At 31.4% G+C, this 16,000-nt stretch overlaps 1 protein-coding gene across 1 annotated transcript; it reads left to right on the top strand.

The window, feature by feature from the left end:
* The first annotated feature begins 2,006 nt into the window (after positions 1-2,006).
* On the top strand, positions 2,007-2,952 carry LOC147392657 (uncharacterized). Its single transcript, XM_086456872.1, has one exon. The coding sequence runs from the start codon at positions 2,083-2,085 to the stop codon at positions 2,683-2,685; it is 603 nt and encodes a 200-aa protein (XP_086312998.1). The 5' UTR covers positions 2,007-2,082; the 3' UTR covers positions 2,686-2,952.
* Positions 2,953-16,000: the final 13,048 nt, after the last annotated feature.

Below are 16,000 nucleotides of genomic sequence, written 5' to 3'. Positions count from 1 at the left end.
ATCTACAATTGAATGTTCAATCTTGTTGAATGAAGTTTTTCTTTCTTTCAAAATCTCTAAAAACCAGTCCTTTATAAGGATGGTTTTCATGGTTGGACCTCGGTTTTACAAAAACCAACAGTTCTTGAATTATTAGCGAACCAATCGATAATTACTAAAATTACAATTGGACCCATTTGGACCATCGGCCCTGATTTTAAAACATTACTCTGAATTTGCAAAATCTTGAATTGGATCCCGATTTAATGGATTACCATGAACTTATCCTCATAATTATACACTTTGTTCAATGATATTTTCCTCCACTCTCGTATGAGTCATACCTCAATTAAGTCCCAGGACCTTCTTATATTAATAGTTCCCCCTTCTACAAAAGATCGATCGTTGGGAGTCGTTGATTGGTTAACATTAAAAAAATTATTTTTGGATTCTTTTTAATCAGATTCAACCTTGTGTCACAAAAACTGAGATGTTAATTTTTTCAAAACTACACCTCTCATCCTTTAGATGTCTACTACAAGGTTGCTACAAGAATCGTGTGCTATAGAGGGTCTGCTTCCATGCAAGGTTATGTGTGCACATTCTTATAATATTGAATTGCACACTAATTCTCGCATTGCTATTGTGGAGGTGCACACATAACCATGCATGGAATCAGATCCTCTGTAGCACACGATTCTTGTAGCAACTTTTTAACAGACATCTAAAGAATGAGAGGTGCATTTTTGAAAAAATTAACATTTCAGTCTTTGTGACACAAGGTTGGATCTGATTAAAAAGAATCCAAAAATAATTTTTTTTAATGCAGATCCATGTCTTTAAAAATGAAGGGCTATTGGACCCCTCCTATTTTTAGTGGTGTGATCTTATTTTATCGTTGATGTGGTGCTCTTTTAACTGTTGAAAGTCTGTTACAAGGTTGCTACAAAGGATCCGTTTCCACAATAGATGCCCTTCACTCATATCTCGATGAAAACATTTATGATTTTGTACATACATCATCGTCAACGACGTAAGAATTGATGTACATTTTAATTTTACTTTTTTCCAAAAAATGAATAAATAGAAAGATAGAAAGAAAATAATTATTAAAAGGATAAAGCAATAAAATATACGCCACACGTTATCAAAATCCTATGTACAAATAAGTCAAGTATGGATTTACAAATCACATGAAATAATGATTTTCCAACTGGAAAGTCTTCACTCGGTCAATACTCAGACTAACGTGGCATGGACATGAAGCCATAGATTTTTTTTTCCTCAAGATACACAATTTTGCATCGTACAAAAAATATGCAATTGTGTATCCCAAGGAAAAAGGATCGACGATTCCATGCCATGCCATGCCACATCAGCCGAGTATTGATCCGAGTGAAGACTTTCTAGTTAGAAAATTAGCACCCAATCACATAACACGGCGTGGATTGAAGGTTTTTTCAATTTAACAAAATACCCGCATTAGGGAAGTTCTTATTTTTCTTAATTTCAAATGAATTATCATAAAATAATAAAGTTCATGAGCAATGACCAATAAAAAAAAAAGGGCAATTTCAACAAAGTACAGACATTCACGTAATTACTAGAAGAATCAGGGGCAACTTTAAATTAATCACACGTGGTAGCAGTCCTTCGAGATTCCCTACAAAGTTGTCAGTTAGGCAAAATGGCATAAAATCCGTCGTTTTCTACCAGCCCATAGGTGTGTTATTAAAGATAGACATACTATGAATAAGTATTTTTGTTGCCCACAGATTCCTGGATGCGTGCCACGTCTAGTATGCAAGGGTAGTTTGGTATTTTGCAAATTAGAAATATTTAATACACGTGGGTTTATATGGTTGGTTACACGTGGATTTATGTGATTCGTGATCCCGGATCTTGTTAACGTGTGCCCGATATACACTCGTTCCACTTTACAAAATCCTATTATAACTAGGAATCATAGTTATCTCGCGATTAGTAATGATCGGACCTTTCAAATCCTATAAATAGAGCCCAGTTACTCATATTTTCAAAGACCAGCGAAAGACTTAAAGCAGCACTCTCTCTCTCTCTCTGAGCTTGTCTTCTGCAACAACAATGGCGACATCTTCTAAAACCAGATCAATATCGAGCGGATTCCAGAGATCGACCTCTCCTTCTCGAAGGTTTTGTTCTTCGTCTTCATCGGCTTTCGCTTCATCAAGTTCGAGTTTCTCTACTCGATCCACTACTGGTTTCTTCCACAGATCTACCTCTCCTACTCGCGTAAACGTACACAAATCCATCAAATCCTCACCATCCGTACGATTCTCGATCGAACGACCGATCTCTCCAAGCAGATCAATCTCTGTTTCTCCTCACAATCAAGTCGTGAAGAAGAAAAACAATCCATTATCATCGGCTCCATCGTCTCCGAAGAAGACTTGTATGTGCTCGCCAACTACGCATCCAGGTTCGTTTCGGTGCAGTTTTCACAAGAACCTCAACAACCAAGCGGTATCGTATTCGTCGAATGGATTGAGCACTCGTAGATCTGCCATGACGAATTCTCTGGTTCGAATCGGTACTGTGGAGGGAGATTTGGTTAAGAGAGCTTTGGCAGCTTTGATTCGACCTTCTTCGCATCAGCAGAAACGAAGAGCTTCATTTCAGCCAAGGCCAAGCAGGCTTTCGATCATGTCGAAGGCTGAGGAATTGTGATTGAAGAACAGAGGTCTGTTTATGATGTTTTCGATTAGGGTGATTTTTTTTTTCTATCGAAGGACATAGAACAGAGACATTGATGAAGAATAAAAGGATCGATAAATCAAAAGTTTAGTATATCGATTCACAAAGAGGAATTTTGTACAACAGAGATCAAACCCTAAAAAAGCCCTAAAATCTGAGATTGGTTGACATCCGAGTCCTCTATCTTGTATATATATCATTTTGCAGCTTTTGATGGCAATTAGAGACTAAATTTGTTTATTTGAAAGCTTCTATAAATTAATTTAATATAATGAGTCATCACACATCAGTGAGAAAGTAATTAAAGTTGGATCCCAAATTGATGGATTAACATGACCTTATCCACACCGGTATCCATCAATAGGAATCCAATTTCTAAAAGGGTTAACTATAAGGAGATCATATTCACCAAAAATCCACTTATTTCAAAAGTGATTTACAAAAATCGTACAGTCTACGATTTTTCAATTTATAAATTAGGTTAAAAATTAACTTGTAAACTAGGGTTAGAAATTAACTTGTAAATTAGGGTTAGAAATTTTGAAATCGTAAGTTAGAGATGCCTTCGGTTACTTCACCTGGTAGTATGACGCTTGTATTGCTCTCTTACAATCACGTTTTCACGATTTAGACTGCTCCTATTTCGCTCTCGGCTACTATGTTATCGTAGGTGCGATGATTTACTTCACGAACGAGGTCTCTGCTTCAAGTCCAAGATGGTAATGAGCTGATTTTTGGTAATGATGATCTTTTCATCATAAATATCATTCTCATTTCATAATTGCATTCTGAAATTTTTAATCCCTATTTTGAAAAATGTTTGGCACAATAGGCCTCCAAATATATATGTATCGTTGCTCAAATCATCTCGGTCTCAAATGAGATATAAAACCATGGTTGGAGTTGCTCTTAAGAGAAGTTCGTTTGAAAGAAACTTGCTAAAAAAACAAAACTATTGATTTTGTAGACCAACAAACTCTTGAGCCATGTTAACTAACTCAAAGCAAACACACTCCATTACATTTAACTGAAGTGGAATGTGCACAATCATATCAGTTATTTTTTGAGTCAATTTTCTATAATAATAATTATTATTATTATTATTCGATTAATGATAAATGATGAGCTACAACTGACGTGATCGTTGATGTGGCAAGTGCATAGAACCTTAGATACTTTCCTTGTATATGTTGAAGAAAATGATCTACGGTTCTATGCACTTGCCACGTCAACCGTGTACAAACCATGTATGTTTTTCCGTGTTAGTTTACCACAACTCTTATTATTATTAGAGTCGTGACAAAACGGCATGCTATCATGTACGCGGTTTGTACACAGTTGATTTGACAAATACATAAAATCATATATTTTTTAAGTTGTGATGAATGCATGCGTTTAATTATTGAAAAATTCACAAATTTTTCAATGAAAGTATTGTTCTCTGGATTATTGAACTATTATGAACAATTCACGTATTTTAAGTTTTAAAAAAAAAAGAATAAAATGTGTTTTTTTTTTTACAAATTTTACAAATTTCTTTAAAACTCAGTGGAAAAAAATAAAAATAAATACTACTGTAATTTGTTGTATGTTACAAAGTGTAAACTTGCAAGTCTACTTTGAAGTGGTCACATTTCAAAATTTTGCATGAATTCACATTTTTATGAGACAAATGTCTCTTTTACTTTAAAAAAATAATGGCATGGCCCTTTATAGTTATTTGAGATTACACCTTAATTTTTCAAATTGATTATTTGCCCTTAACATACAATCTTCTTTTATAAATCAATGGAACAATAACCTCAATGCCCTCATTATCACCACCATCACCATTAACATCACTTTCATATTACTAAATTTTGGTTTTTTAATTTTTTAAATGAAACGGATAATACACGTATGAAGCGTATGCCACTTATTTTTTATTTATCGAATTTTTGCAATCCAAAATTGAATAAAACTAGATTTTTTTACTATATTTCGAATTGCTAACAAGGGTTTTGGTATGCATCTGACGTGGCAATGTCATAGAATCGTAGATCTTTTTCATCGGGATTCACAGGAAAAAGATGTGCGGTTATGTGTCTTTACCAAGTTAGTTGTGTATCCAACTGCGTGCATTAATCATTATTCATATATTTTTCTTACAAAATACACAAAGAAAAAAAATCTACTTTCCACGTCAACTGCGGACAAATCATGTATGTGTCGGCACATCATTTTATCATTAGTCTAATTATTATGAGTCGTGATAATCTGACTTAGGCACGTGGCATACTCAATCAACTTACTTGACGTGTCTAACTCGAAAACCAAGATGTTTTTTCTCGAGATACAAAACTGTTTTTTTTTTTTTTTAAATATGGGAAATCGTAGTTCTGTCTCCCGAAGAGAGGACATCTACGATTCCCAAGTCTATCACGTAAGGTAAGTCGATTGAATTGTCACATGACTATAAGTCAGATTATCAATACTCTATTATTATTAGAGTTGTGATAGAATGACGCGGTTGATGTGGCAAGTGCAAAGAATCATATATCTTTTTCTTCGGGATACACTAGAAAACAAGATCTACTTGCCACGTCAACCGTGTACATATCGTGTATGTGATAGCGCGTAATTTTATCATTAGTCTTGTTAATATTGACTTGAGAGTGAAAGGGTTGTCTTCCACTTTCATTATCATTGGATAGAGTGTTGGACACTAGTGTAGTGTCGTGAGTCAGCTTGGATATTCCTCATTTCTCCTTGAGTCATGCAAGTAGATGATCTTTTTTAATATCCACTTTTAATATCTTTGTCATTTTCATAATCACCAAGTCTCAAACCAAAAGATATGGGTATTTTAATAGTAAGAAAGTTTTTACACATATATTTTAATTATTATGATAATATTGTACCTTTTCTAAAATCTAGATATTTCATATTCATAAATTATTCTATCTTGGGCATTTACATTTTTTACTCTTTAATTTTAAATATATATAATATAAAAAAAACTTTGATCTTACTTGGACATAAGTAGTATGAAAAAATTATTAAAAAAAATGCTATTTAATATTTACAAAAAAGATTTTTTTTTTTTTTAATTATCAGAAACGAATTAAGTTGCTAGACAATCCAGCGTCTTAAATCAAAACTAAATTAATGGAGTGTTAAAACAAGCTGTTAAAATGTGGGTCAATCCAGCATTTTAAATATTCAAATGGCATTTTTGATAAATTAATGTATTATAATACATTAAAATGCTGGATAGTTCAACAAGTTATTAAAACATTTGACTATCGAGCTATTAAATCATTTTTGATAATTTTTTAAAAATAATTTTTTAAAATATTAAAATATATATGTTTTTATTATTATTTTTAGTAATTTGGCCCAAATAGTAATCACTCCAAGTCTCCAACTAGTTGGTTTGAGATGTGGACCCACTTATGATTCAATGAGGATGTGTAAAGTATGTGACAGGTGCATGAACTACCTTCAAGGGATAAGGATAAACTTAACTTAAGAGCTTTCGACGTCATATATTGACTACTTTTCCAATTTGTTGGCCTTATGTTGTAGACAGTGATTCGGATCAGATGGAGAAAGCTCGAGTCGGTTAGTGTCACTATATGAGAATAGTGGTATTATTTTGAATAGGTTTGACTCTTGTCAATGGGCTGGGTTTTGGGCTGGAATGACGCAGTCCATAGTGAACTGGGTTGGGTAGGGTTACTGTTACTAGGTCCAATTAGTTATTGGGCTGGATTCAAGTTTTGGAGGTAGACCTTTTGGATGACTATCCAGCCCAATAAGTTATATTAAAAATTTATTTGTAGAGTCGTGCTACACTGATTTCATTCGACACTGCGTTCAACACTGCATTGACGTGGCAGTATCCAAATAATCATAGATTTCTTTCCTTAATGAAATCTATGGTTGACTGCGCACTGCCACGTCAATGAAGTGTCGAATGAAGTATGTTAAGCATTTTCCTTAATTATAATAAACTATAATTATTTTTTAAATATATAAGTAGATGTGTGTCTGGCCCATAAACAGGCCCAAGTACTTGCCACATGGTGGGCTTGAACATAGACATATACTTATTTGTCCCAGCCCAATTATTAGATGGGTTGGGCTTGGGGTTAGGATTTTAAGGATTGATTTTCACTGGGCCGGACCTAATTGATCACCCTATCAAGCGTAAACAGTCTTAATTAAGAGATATCTTTAAAAAATATGTGATATATTCTCGAGATAAATTTTTATCTCGATCATATTAGAGAGAGAGAGAGAGATGACTTCGAGGAGATTACTTTTTTTTATCTATGTTGGTTCAACATGAATGATGAATTTATGTTCAAAGTTGGCCAACTTTGAACATAAATTCATCATTCATGTTGAACCAACATGATTTCCCGATAATTTAAGCAAAATTTGTCCACGAGTTTGTTAATCTCTGTAAATTTTATACCCATAGTGTTAGATTCCTCCTTGAATTGGCCTAACCATCTCTTATCTTGAAATGAAGAAATGTAGTTAGGACCAAATTTCACATCTATAGATGTATACTTAAATTATCAAATAATAAAAGCAATATCACGATTAGGTGCAGAGCTTGAACTTTGATAAGTAGCGTTCAATGTTTGGGAGCCAAAATTTATCTTAGATGGGTTAAAAGTTTTGAGTTAGAATGATTTTTCGTGAAAATAATCTCCTCAATCACAAAAAATTTACCCAATTTGAAGTTTCTGACCCCATTAAAAGTGATTTATCAATAACGGTAAAAAAATCACGGTTCATAGTTCTAAATTACTTTTGATGGGGTTAAAAGTTTTAAATTAAGTTAATTTTTTTTTTAGGATGATCTTCTCATCATAGAATAGTCAGTCCAATATGATATTTTTAACTCATATAAGACAAAATCATTGACTCTTTAACGTTGGCTAACGAACGGGGCCTTTAAAATAGCTTAATATTGGCCATAACTAACCTCGTTGATATAAAAATAACAAGTGCCGGTATAAAGTTTGTCTCTTTGTCTGTCTCAGGAGACAAACCAAGACTTGTGGAAGAGATTAGTACTTGGTAGGCATGATAGTTTAAAATCCATCTGAGTTGACTCAAAATCTGACCCAACCATTTCAATTCGAGCCACGAATATATAGTCTAGACTCTAGACTTACTGTCCTGTGCATTATCTTTAGAGAGTTGTTATAGGCATCCCTAACTTTTACTTATTACACTCCAATTAATATTAAAGAAAATAAGTTAATGATTGAGAATAAGTAAAAGTTGGAGTGCCAAGAGAAGTTCCCTTTTTTTTTCTTTTTTTTTTTTTTAATATGCTAGACTTCTAATTTTTCGGTTTAAGATTTTATATGAGCATAATCATAATCGTAAACAACTACTGAAATTAGCTGAACAAGTGTTATAATGTTTAAATTATAATTTGAGCCAAAGCTTTGTAATGTTTGAAGAATATTTTAATTTTTTTGTTTTTTGGGGGGGGTGTCATAAATAATTTAAGAAATTATTCACAATCTCTTCAATTAAAACCTGCAATAATTCATGTTTAAGCAACGATGTGATATTTGTTAACGGTCAAATCATATTTATAATCTTTATTTAATTGGAATAAATCATATTTAAAAAAAAAAAAATTAGATTATTTTTATTTATACTTTAACATCTTTATTTCATTTGAAAAGCTTTTCCTCTATGTTTCTTTGAATTATTACTTAATTGAATTTAAGTAAATAATTTAAGAAATTAGTCACAATCTCTTCAATCAAAACTTGCAATAATTCATGTTTAAGCATCGATGTGATATCTGTTCAAGAAACTTTAACGGTCCAATCATATTTATAATCTTTATTTAATTGGAATCAATCAAATTTTAAAAACAAATTAGATTATTTTTATTTATACTTTAACATCTTTATTTCATTTGAATAGCTTTCCTCTATGTTTCTTTGATTTATTACTTAATTGAATTTAAGTAAATAATTTAATAAATTATTCACAATCTCTTCAATCAAAACTTGCAATAATTCATGTTTAAGCATCGATGTGATATATGTTAAAGAAACTTTAACAGTCAAATCATATTTATAATCTTTATTTAATTGGAATCAATCAAATTTGAAAAAAAAATCGGATTATTTTATTTATACTTCAACATCTTTATTTCATTTTGATAGTTTTCCTCTATTTTTCTTTGATTTATTACTTAATTGAATTTAAGTAAATAGTTTAAGAAATTATCCACAATCTCTTCAATCGAAACCTGCAATAATTCATGTTTAAGCACCGATGTGATATCTGTTAAAGAAACTTAAACGGTCAAATCATATTTACAATCTCTATTTAATTGGGATCAATCAAATTTGAAAAAAAATCAGATTATTTTATTTATACTTCAACATTTTTATTTCATTTTGATAGCTTTCCTCTATGTTTCTTTGATTTATTACTTAATTGAATATAATTATGATTGAATTCTTTTGATTTTTGGGTTACAAAAATATTCTTAGATTATATTGAATGACAAAAATGTTTATGGGCTTTATTTTAGAGAGCTTCTATTGCCAGACCAACTTTTACTAACGCCACATCAATTCTTATGTAAATCATTGCATACAGTTGGTGTGGCGTTAGTAAAATTTTGTGTGCCAATATTAACTCTCTTATTTTATATTATCTGATATGCCCCCAACTTCGTACATTCTCATGTTGCATGAATAATAATTTTAATATCATGTGTAAACGCACGTGCCACCCACTTTTAATTTATAAAGAGGAAATGACCTCGAGATTCACAACCCCTGGATGATGTCTGGTCTGCCAGTCCAATTCAGGTGGGATAAAACATGTACGACTCAGGATCCATTGCGGTGTCCCGTTCCAATAAAATAGGTTAGGTGTCTACGTGGCACATTTTAGTTAGTGTTTAAAACACCTCGAGCTCCTAACCAAGCCGTTCACGCATCTAATGAGTTTATTTCGTAATCAAATTGTGCCACGTTGATGACTAATCTACATACGTGGAAAGGGCTCATTGGAACAGTTCCTAGTACTTTTCAGTGATTACGTACTTCGAAAGCAATTTTAACTTTTGACTTTTGAGGAAAAATGCTGAAAAATCTATGCCAAGTGACTGCAAAAGGAGTCCTGGAGTTGGTTTCCAATCAAACTTGCGGGAGTATAAGATTGTCACTAATCACCATTTCAAACTTATGACCCACCCTTGACCTAGTTGTACTTTAAAGACTATTGAAATAACTTAAAATGCCCTCATTTTCAATCTCTAGCCAAAAAATAAAAATGATTTTTAGTAGAAAATCCATCTTCAAGTTCTTCAACTTGTATTGTAAATTATTTTAATATATTCAACTTATCTATCTTATAAAAAAAAATCTTGATTTTTTTACCCAAAATTTCATTTCAAGGAAAAAAAAAAATTTACTCAACAAAATTCAAAAGACAGTATTTAAGTCATTTTTTGTTAAAATATCAAGAAAGACCAAGGTCAAGAGAAGAGAAACTCAATTTCTCTCCACCATACTTAGATTGACAAGAGAGACTTTGGAACAACTTTAAAATTTTAAAATATCTTAAAAGAGTTCTAGGGTTAGAGTTGATATTATAAAATATTTTAAAGGGTAGCGTTCAATGGCCAACAGTTTGGCAAACACATTTTTCAAAACATGGGTTAGAGGTCTTGGAATGGGTTGATTTTTGGTGAGGATGATCTCTACGGTGAGGAGATCATCATCACGAAAAATCAGCCCATTCCAAAACTTCTAACCCCATCAAAAATGGTTTACAAAAAATGGACGGTCCACGATTTTTCAACTTGTAAACTGGGGCTAGAAGTTTTGGAATGAGCTGATTTTTGGTGAGGATGATCTCCTCACCGTAGAGATCATCCTCACCAAAAATCAACCCATTCGAAGACCTCTAACCCATGTTTTGAAAAAGTGTTTGCCAAAATGTTGGCCATTGAACGTGACCCTATTTTAAAATAATTTCTCTCCATCACTCTCTTCTCTCCAATTTTGGAGACAAAAAAATCTCACAACTTTTTTCTCTCCAAATTTTTTCTCTTCTCTCCCTACTTAACAATCCAAGTAAGAGAGAAACTCATTTATTTTCTCTTCCTTCTCTTCTCTTCTCTTCTCACTATTTCTCTCAATCCAAGTACGGTCTTAATATTGTATTTTAAATTCACCTCCAAACTTTACATTTTTACTAAAAATACCCCTAATTTTTTTTCTACCAAAAACACCCTCAAATGCATATTTCCAAGACTTATTTAATGCATCTTGCCTGCATTCCAAATACTTCCAAACCAAACTTGCTTTTCCTTCTCATGATGCCTGCAATTTTTTTTTTCAAAAAAACGCACTCTTACATACACATTGGAAATGTGTATTCAATGCATCTTGACGTGAGCCCTAACGGCACACACGTAAAAAAAATGTCTTATATTCAACAAAACGTGGAGCTTATATGTCTAAATCGCCCCTGTGAAAAGAGGTGTGATTTCTAAACACCCCTCAGACTTTTTATAAATAAGAAATACCCTCAAATTTTGGCAAATATTGGAGAAACCTCCAAACCTGCAAAATGATTACATGCTTGCTTGACCCCTATCTTCCCTATAGAATAATGAAAATGACCCAAAACCCTCATCTTCGACCTCTCGTAAAAAATCCTTAACATTTCTTCTCGAAATCAATGAGTTTTAATTTCTTGGATGTTGAAGATGACTCTTATTTAGAAAGAAAAATCAAATAGGTTTTTTTTTATAAGTACCAAATTTATGTAGAAAAACATAATTTTTTCTATACAGGATTAATATTTAGTTGAAAATGATAGATTGAAGATAAAATTGAATAGATTAAAAATAATATAATAAAAAGGATAATAAAACGTAAAGAATGCTGATTTTGGGAAAAAGAAAATAATCTTTTTTTTTTGTTAAGATCATTTTCATTACTCTAATCAAAAGACTTAGGTCAAGGGGGCATCATTAGTTTGAAAACATAATAATATCTCAAATATTCACAAAAATGGAAAGAGGTATGTTAAAATCACCCTAAAAATATCCCAGGATGAATATAAAAGATTTTTAGATCAAAGTTTTTTTTCTTTTTACATAGGATTGCAACTTGATTAGGCCAGCTCGAACTCAACTAGGGCTAAATTCAATTGATGGGTAAGCCTCGATCGAGGTATGTAGAACATGAGTTGAGTTTAGGTTATAGAATAACTCAACTCGGGTTTAGGATTTGGGCCTCAATGAAATTTTTTTAAGATATAAAATTTAATTGCTAATAAAAACAAAATTAGGCTTGTTCAACGATCCCATCCCATCCAAAAATTTATAAGTCGTGTTAACATGAACTCAATTCGAGTTGAGCTTGACTTTACCTTCCACCTGCCTAGGGTGGATCCCTACCATGGTTTTAAATCTCATCCGAGACCAAGACAACTTATCCTATATGTCTCGATATCATCCACCAACGAGATAGATAGACAAGTTAAACATATCGAACGAGATTTAAAATCATGGTTCATTTATTTCATTGTTGAACAAGTGTTATAATGTTTAAATTATAATTTGAGCCAAAGCTTTGTAATGTTTGAAGAGTATTTTAATTTTTTTGTTTTTTGGGAGTTTGGGGGGGGGGGGGGGGGGATCATAAATAATTTAAGAAATTATTCACAATCTCTTCAATTAAAACCTGCAATAATTCATGTTTAAGCAACGATGTGGTATCTGTTAAAGAAATTCTAATGGTCAAATCATATTTATAGTCTTTATTTAATTGGAATAAATCAAATTTAAAAAAAAAATCAGATTATTTTTATTTATACTTTAACATCTTTATTTCATTTGAATAGCTTTCCTCTATGTTTCTTTGAATTATTACTTAATTGAATTTAAGTAAATAATTTAAGAAATTATTCACAATTTCTTCAATCAAAACTTGCAATAATTCATGTTTAAGCATCGATGTGATATCTGTTAACGAAATTCTAATGGTCAAATCATATTTATAATCTTTATTTAATTGGAATAAATCAAATTTAAAAAAAAAAAAATCAGATTATTTTTATTTATACTTTAATATCTTTATTTCATTTGAATAGCTTTCCTCTATGTTTCTTTGAATTATTACTTAATTGAATTTAAGTAAATAATTAAAGAAATTATTCACAATCTCTTCAATCAAAACTTGCAATAATTCATGTTTAAGCATCGATGTGATATCTGTTAAAGAAACTTTAATGGTCAAATCATATTTATAATCTTTATTTAATTGAAATCAATCAAATTTGAAAAAAAAATCAGATTATTTTTATTTATACTTCAACATCTTTATTTCATTTTGATAGCTTTCCTCTATGTTTCTTTGATTTATTACTTAATTGAATTTAAGTAAATAATTTAAGAAATTATTCACAATCTCTTCAATCGAAACCTGCAATAATTCATGTTTAAGCACCGATGTGATATCTATTAAAGAAATTTTAACGGTCAAATCATATTTACAATCTTTATTTATTTGGAATCAATCAAATTTGAAAAAAAATCAGATTATTTTATTTATACTTCAACATCTTTATTTCATTTTGATAGCTTTCCTCTATGTGTTTTTGATTTATTACTTAATTGAATTTAATTATGATTGAATTCTTTTGATTTTTGGATTACAAAAATATTCTTAGATTATATTGAATGACAAAAACGTTTGTGGGCTTTAGTTTAGAGAGTTCCTATTGCCACCCCAACTTTTACTAACGCCACATCAATTCTTATGTAAATCATTGCATACAGTTGGTGTGGCGTTAGTAAAATTTTGTATGGCAATATTAACTCTCTTATTTTATATTATCTGATATGCCCCCAACTTCGTACTTTTAAAACTAGTAATTCTCATGTTACATGAATAATAATTTTAATATCATGTGTAAACGCACGTGCCACCCACTTTTAATTTATAAAGAGGAAATGACCTCGAGATTCACAACCCCTGGATGATGTCTGGTCTGCCAGTCCAATTCAGGTGGGATAAAACATGTACGACTCACGATCCATTGCGGTGTCCCGTTCCAATAAAATAGGTTAGGTGTCTACGTGGCACATTTTAGTTGGTGTTTAAAGCACCTCGAGCTCCTACCCAAGCCGTTCACGCATCTAATGAGTTTATTTCGTAATCAAATTGTGCCACGTTGATGACTAATCTACATACGTGGAAAGGGCTCATTGGATGCAGTTCCTAGTACTTTTCTGTGATTACCTACTTCGAAAGCAATTTTAACTTTTGACTTTTGAGGAAAAATGCTAAAAAATCTATGCCAAGTGACTGCAAAAGGAGTCCGGGAGTTGGTTTCCAATCAAACTTGCGGGAGTATGAGATTGTCACTAATCACCATTTCAAACTTATGACCCACCCTTGACCTCGTTGTACTCTAAAGACTATTGAAATAACTTAAATGCCCTCATCTTCAATCTCTAGCTAAAAAATAAAAATGATTTTTAAGTAGAAAATCCATCTTCAAGTTCTTCAACTTGTATTGTAAATTATTTTAATATATTCAACTTATCTATCTTATAAAAAAAATCTTGATTTTTCTATCCAAAATTTTATTTAAAAAAAAAAAAAAATTTACTCAAGAAAATTCAAAAGAAAGTATTTAAGTCATTTTTTGTTAAAATATCAAGAAAGACCAAGGTCAAGAGAAGAGAAACTCAATTTCTCTCCACCATACTTAGATTGATAAGAGAGAATTTGGAATAACTTTAAAATTTTAAAATATCGTAAAAGAGTTCTAGGGTTAGAGTTGATATTATAAAATATTTTAAAAGAGTTTCTCTCCATCACTCTCTTTCTCTCCACTTTTGGAGACAAAAAAAAAACTCATAATTTTTTCTCTTTTCTCCCTACTTAACAATCCAAATAAGAGAGAAACTCATTTATTTTCTCTTCCTTCTCTTCTCTTCTCACTATTTCTCTCAATCCAAATACAATCTTAATATTGTATTTTAAATTCACCTCCAAACTTTATTTTTCTACAAAAATGCCCTTAATTTTTTTCTACCAAAAACACCCTCAAACGCATATTTCCAAGACTTATTTAATGCACCTTGACCTGCATTCTAAATACTTCCAAACCAAACTTGCTTTTCCTTCTCATGATGCCTGCAAAATTTTTTTTCAAAAAAACGCACTCTTACATACACATTGGAAATGTGTATTCAATGCATCTTGACGTGAGCCCTAACGGCACACACGTAAAAAAAAAAGTCTTATATTCAACAAAACGTGGAGCTTATATGTCTAAATCGCCCCTGTGAAAAGAGGTGTGATTTCTAAACACCCCTCAGACTTTTTGTAAATAAAAAATACCCCCAAATTTTGGCAAATGTTAGAGAAACCTCCAAACCTGCAAAATGATTACATGCTTGCTTGACCCCTATCTTCCCTATAGACTAATGAAAGTGACCCAAAGCCCTCATCTTCGACCTCTCTCGTAAAAAATCCTTAACATTTCTTATCGAAATCAATGAGTTTTAATTTCTTGGATGTTGAAGATGACTCTTATTTAGAAAGAAAAATCAAATAAGTTTTTTTTAAGTACAAAATTTATGTAGAAAAACATAATTTTTTCTCTACAGGGTTAATATTTAGTTGAAAAGGGTAGATTGAAGATAAAATTGAATAGATTAAAAATAATATAATAAAAAGGGTAATAAAACGTAAAGAATGCTGATTTTGGGAAAAAGAAAATAATTTTTTTATTTTTTTTTGTTAAAAGTTGAAAGTTTTAGATCATTTTCATTACTCTAATCAAAAGACCTAAAGACCTAGGTCAATTGGGCATCATTAATTTGAAAACATAAGAATATCTCAAATATTCACAAAAATTGAAAGAGGTATGTTAAAATCACCTTATAAATATCCGAGGATGAATATAAAATATTTTTAGATTAAAGTTTTTTTTTCTTTTTTTACATAGGATTGCAACTTGGGTAGGCTAGCCCGAACTCAACCAGGGCTAAATTCAATTGATGGGTAAGCCTCGATCGAGTTATGTAGAACATGAGTTGAGTCTAGGTTAGAATAACTCAACTCGGGTTTAGGATTTGGGCCTCAATGAAATTTTTTTAAGATATAAAATTTAATTGATAATAAAAACAAAATTAAGTTTGTTCAACGATCCCATCCCATCCAAAAATTTCTAACTCTTGTTAACATGAGCTCAATTTGAGTTGAGCTTGACTTTA

Source organism: Akebia trifoliata, chromosome 10 (genome assembly GCF_017979445.1).
Source record: "Akebia trifoliata isolate Shusen 1 chromosome 10, ASM1797944v1, whole genome shotgun sequence".
NCBI lineage: Eukaryota > Viridiplantae > Streptophyta > Magnoliopsida > Ranunculales > Lardizabalaceae > Akebia > Akebia trifoliata.
The sequence above is the reverse complement of the archived record's forward strand: the minus strand, read 5'-3'. Positions and strand labels throughout refer to the sequence as shown.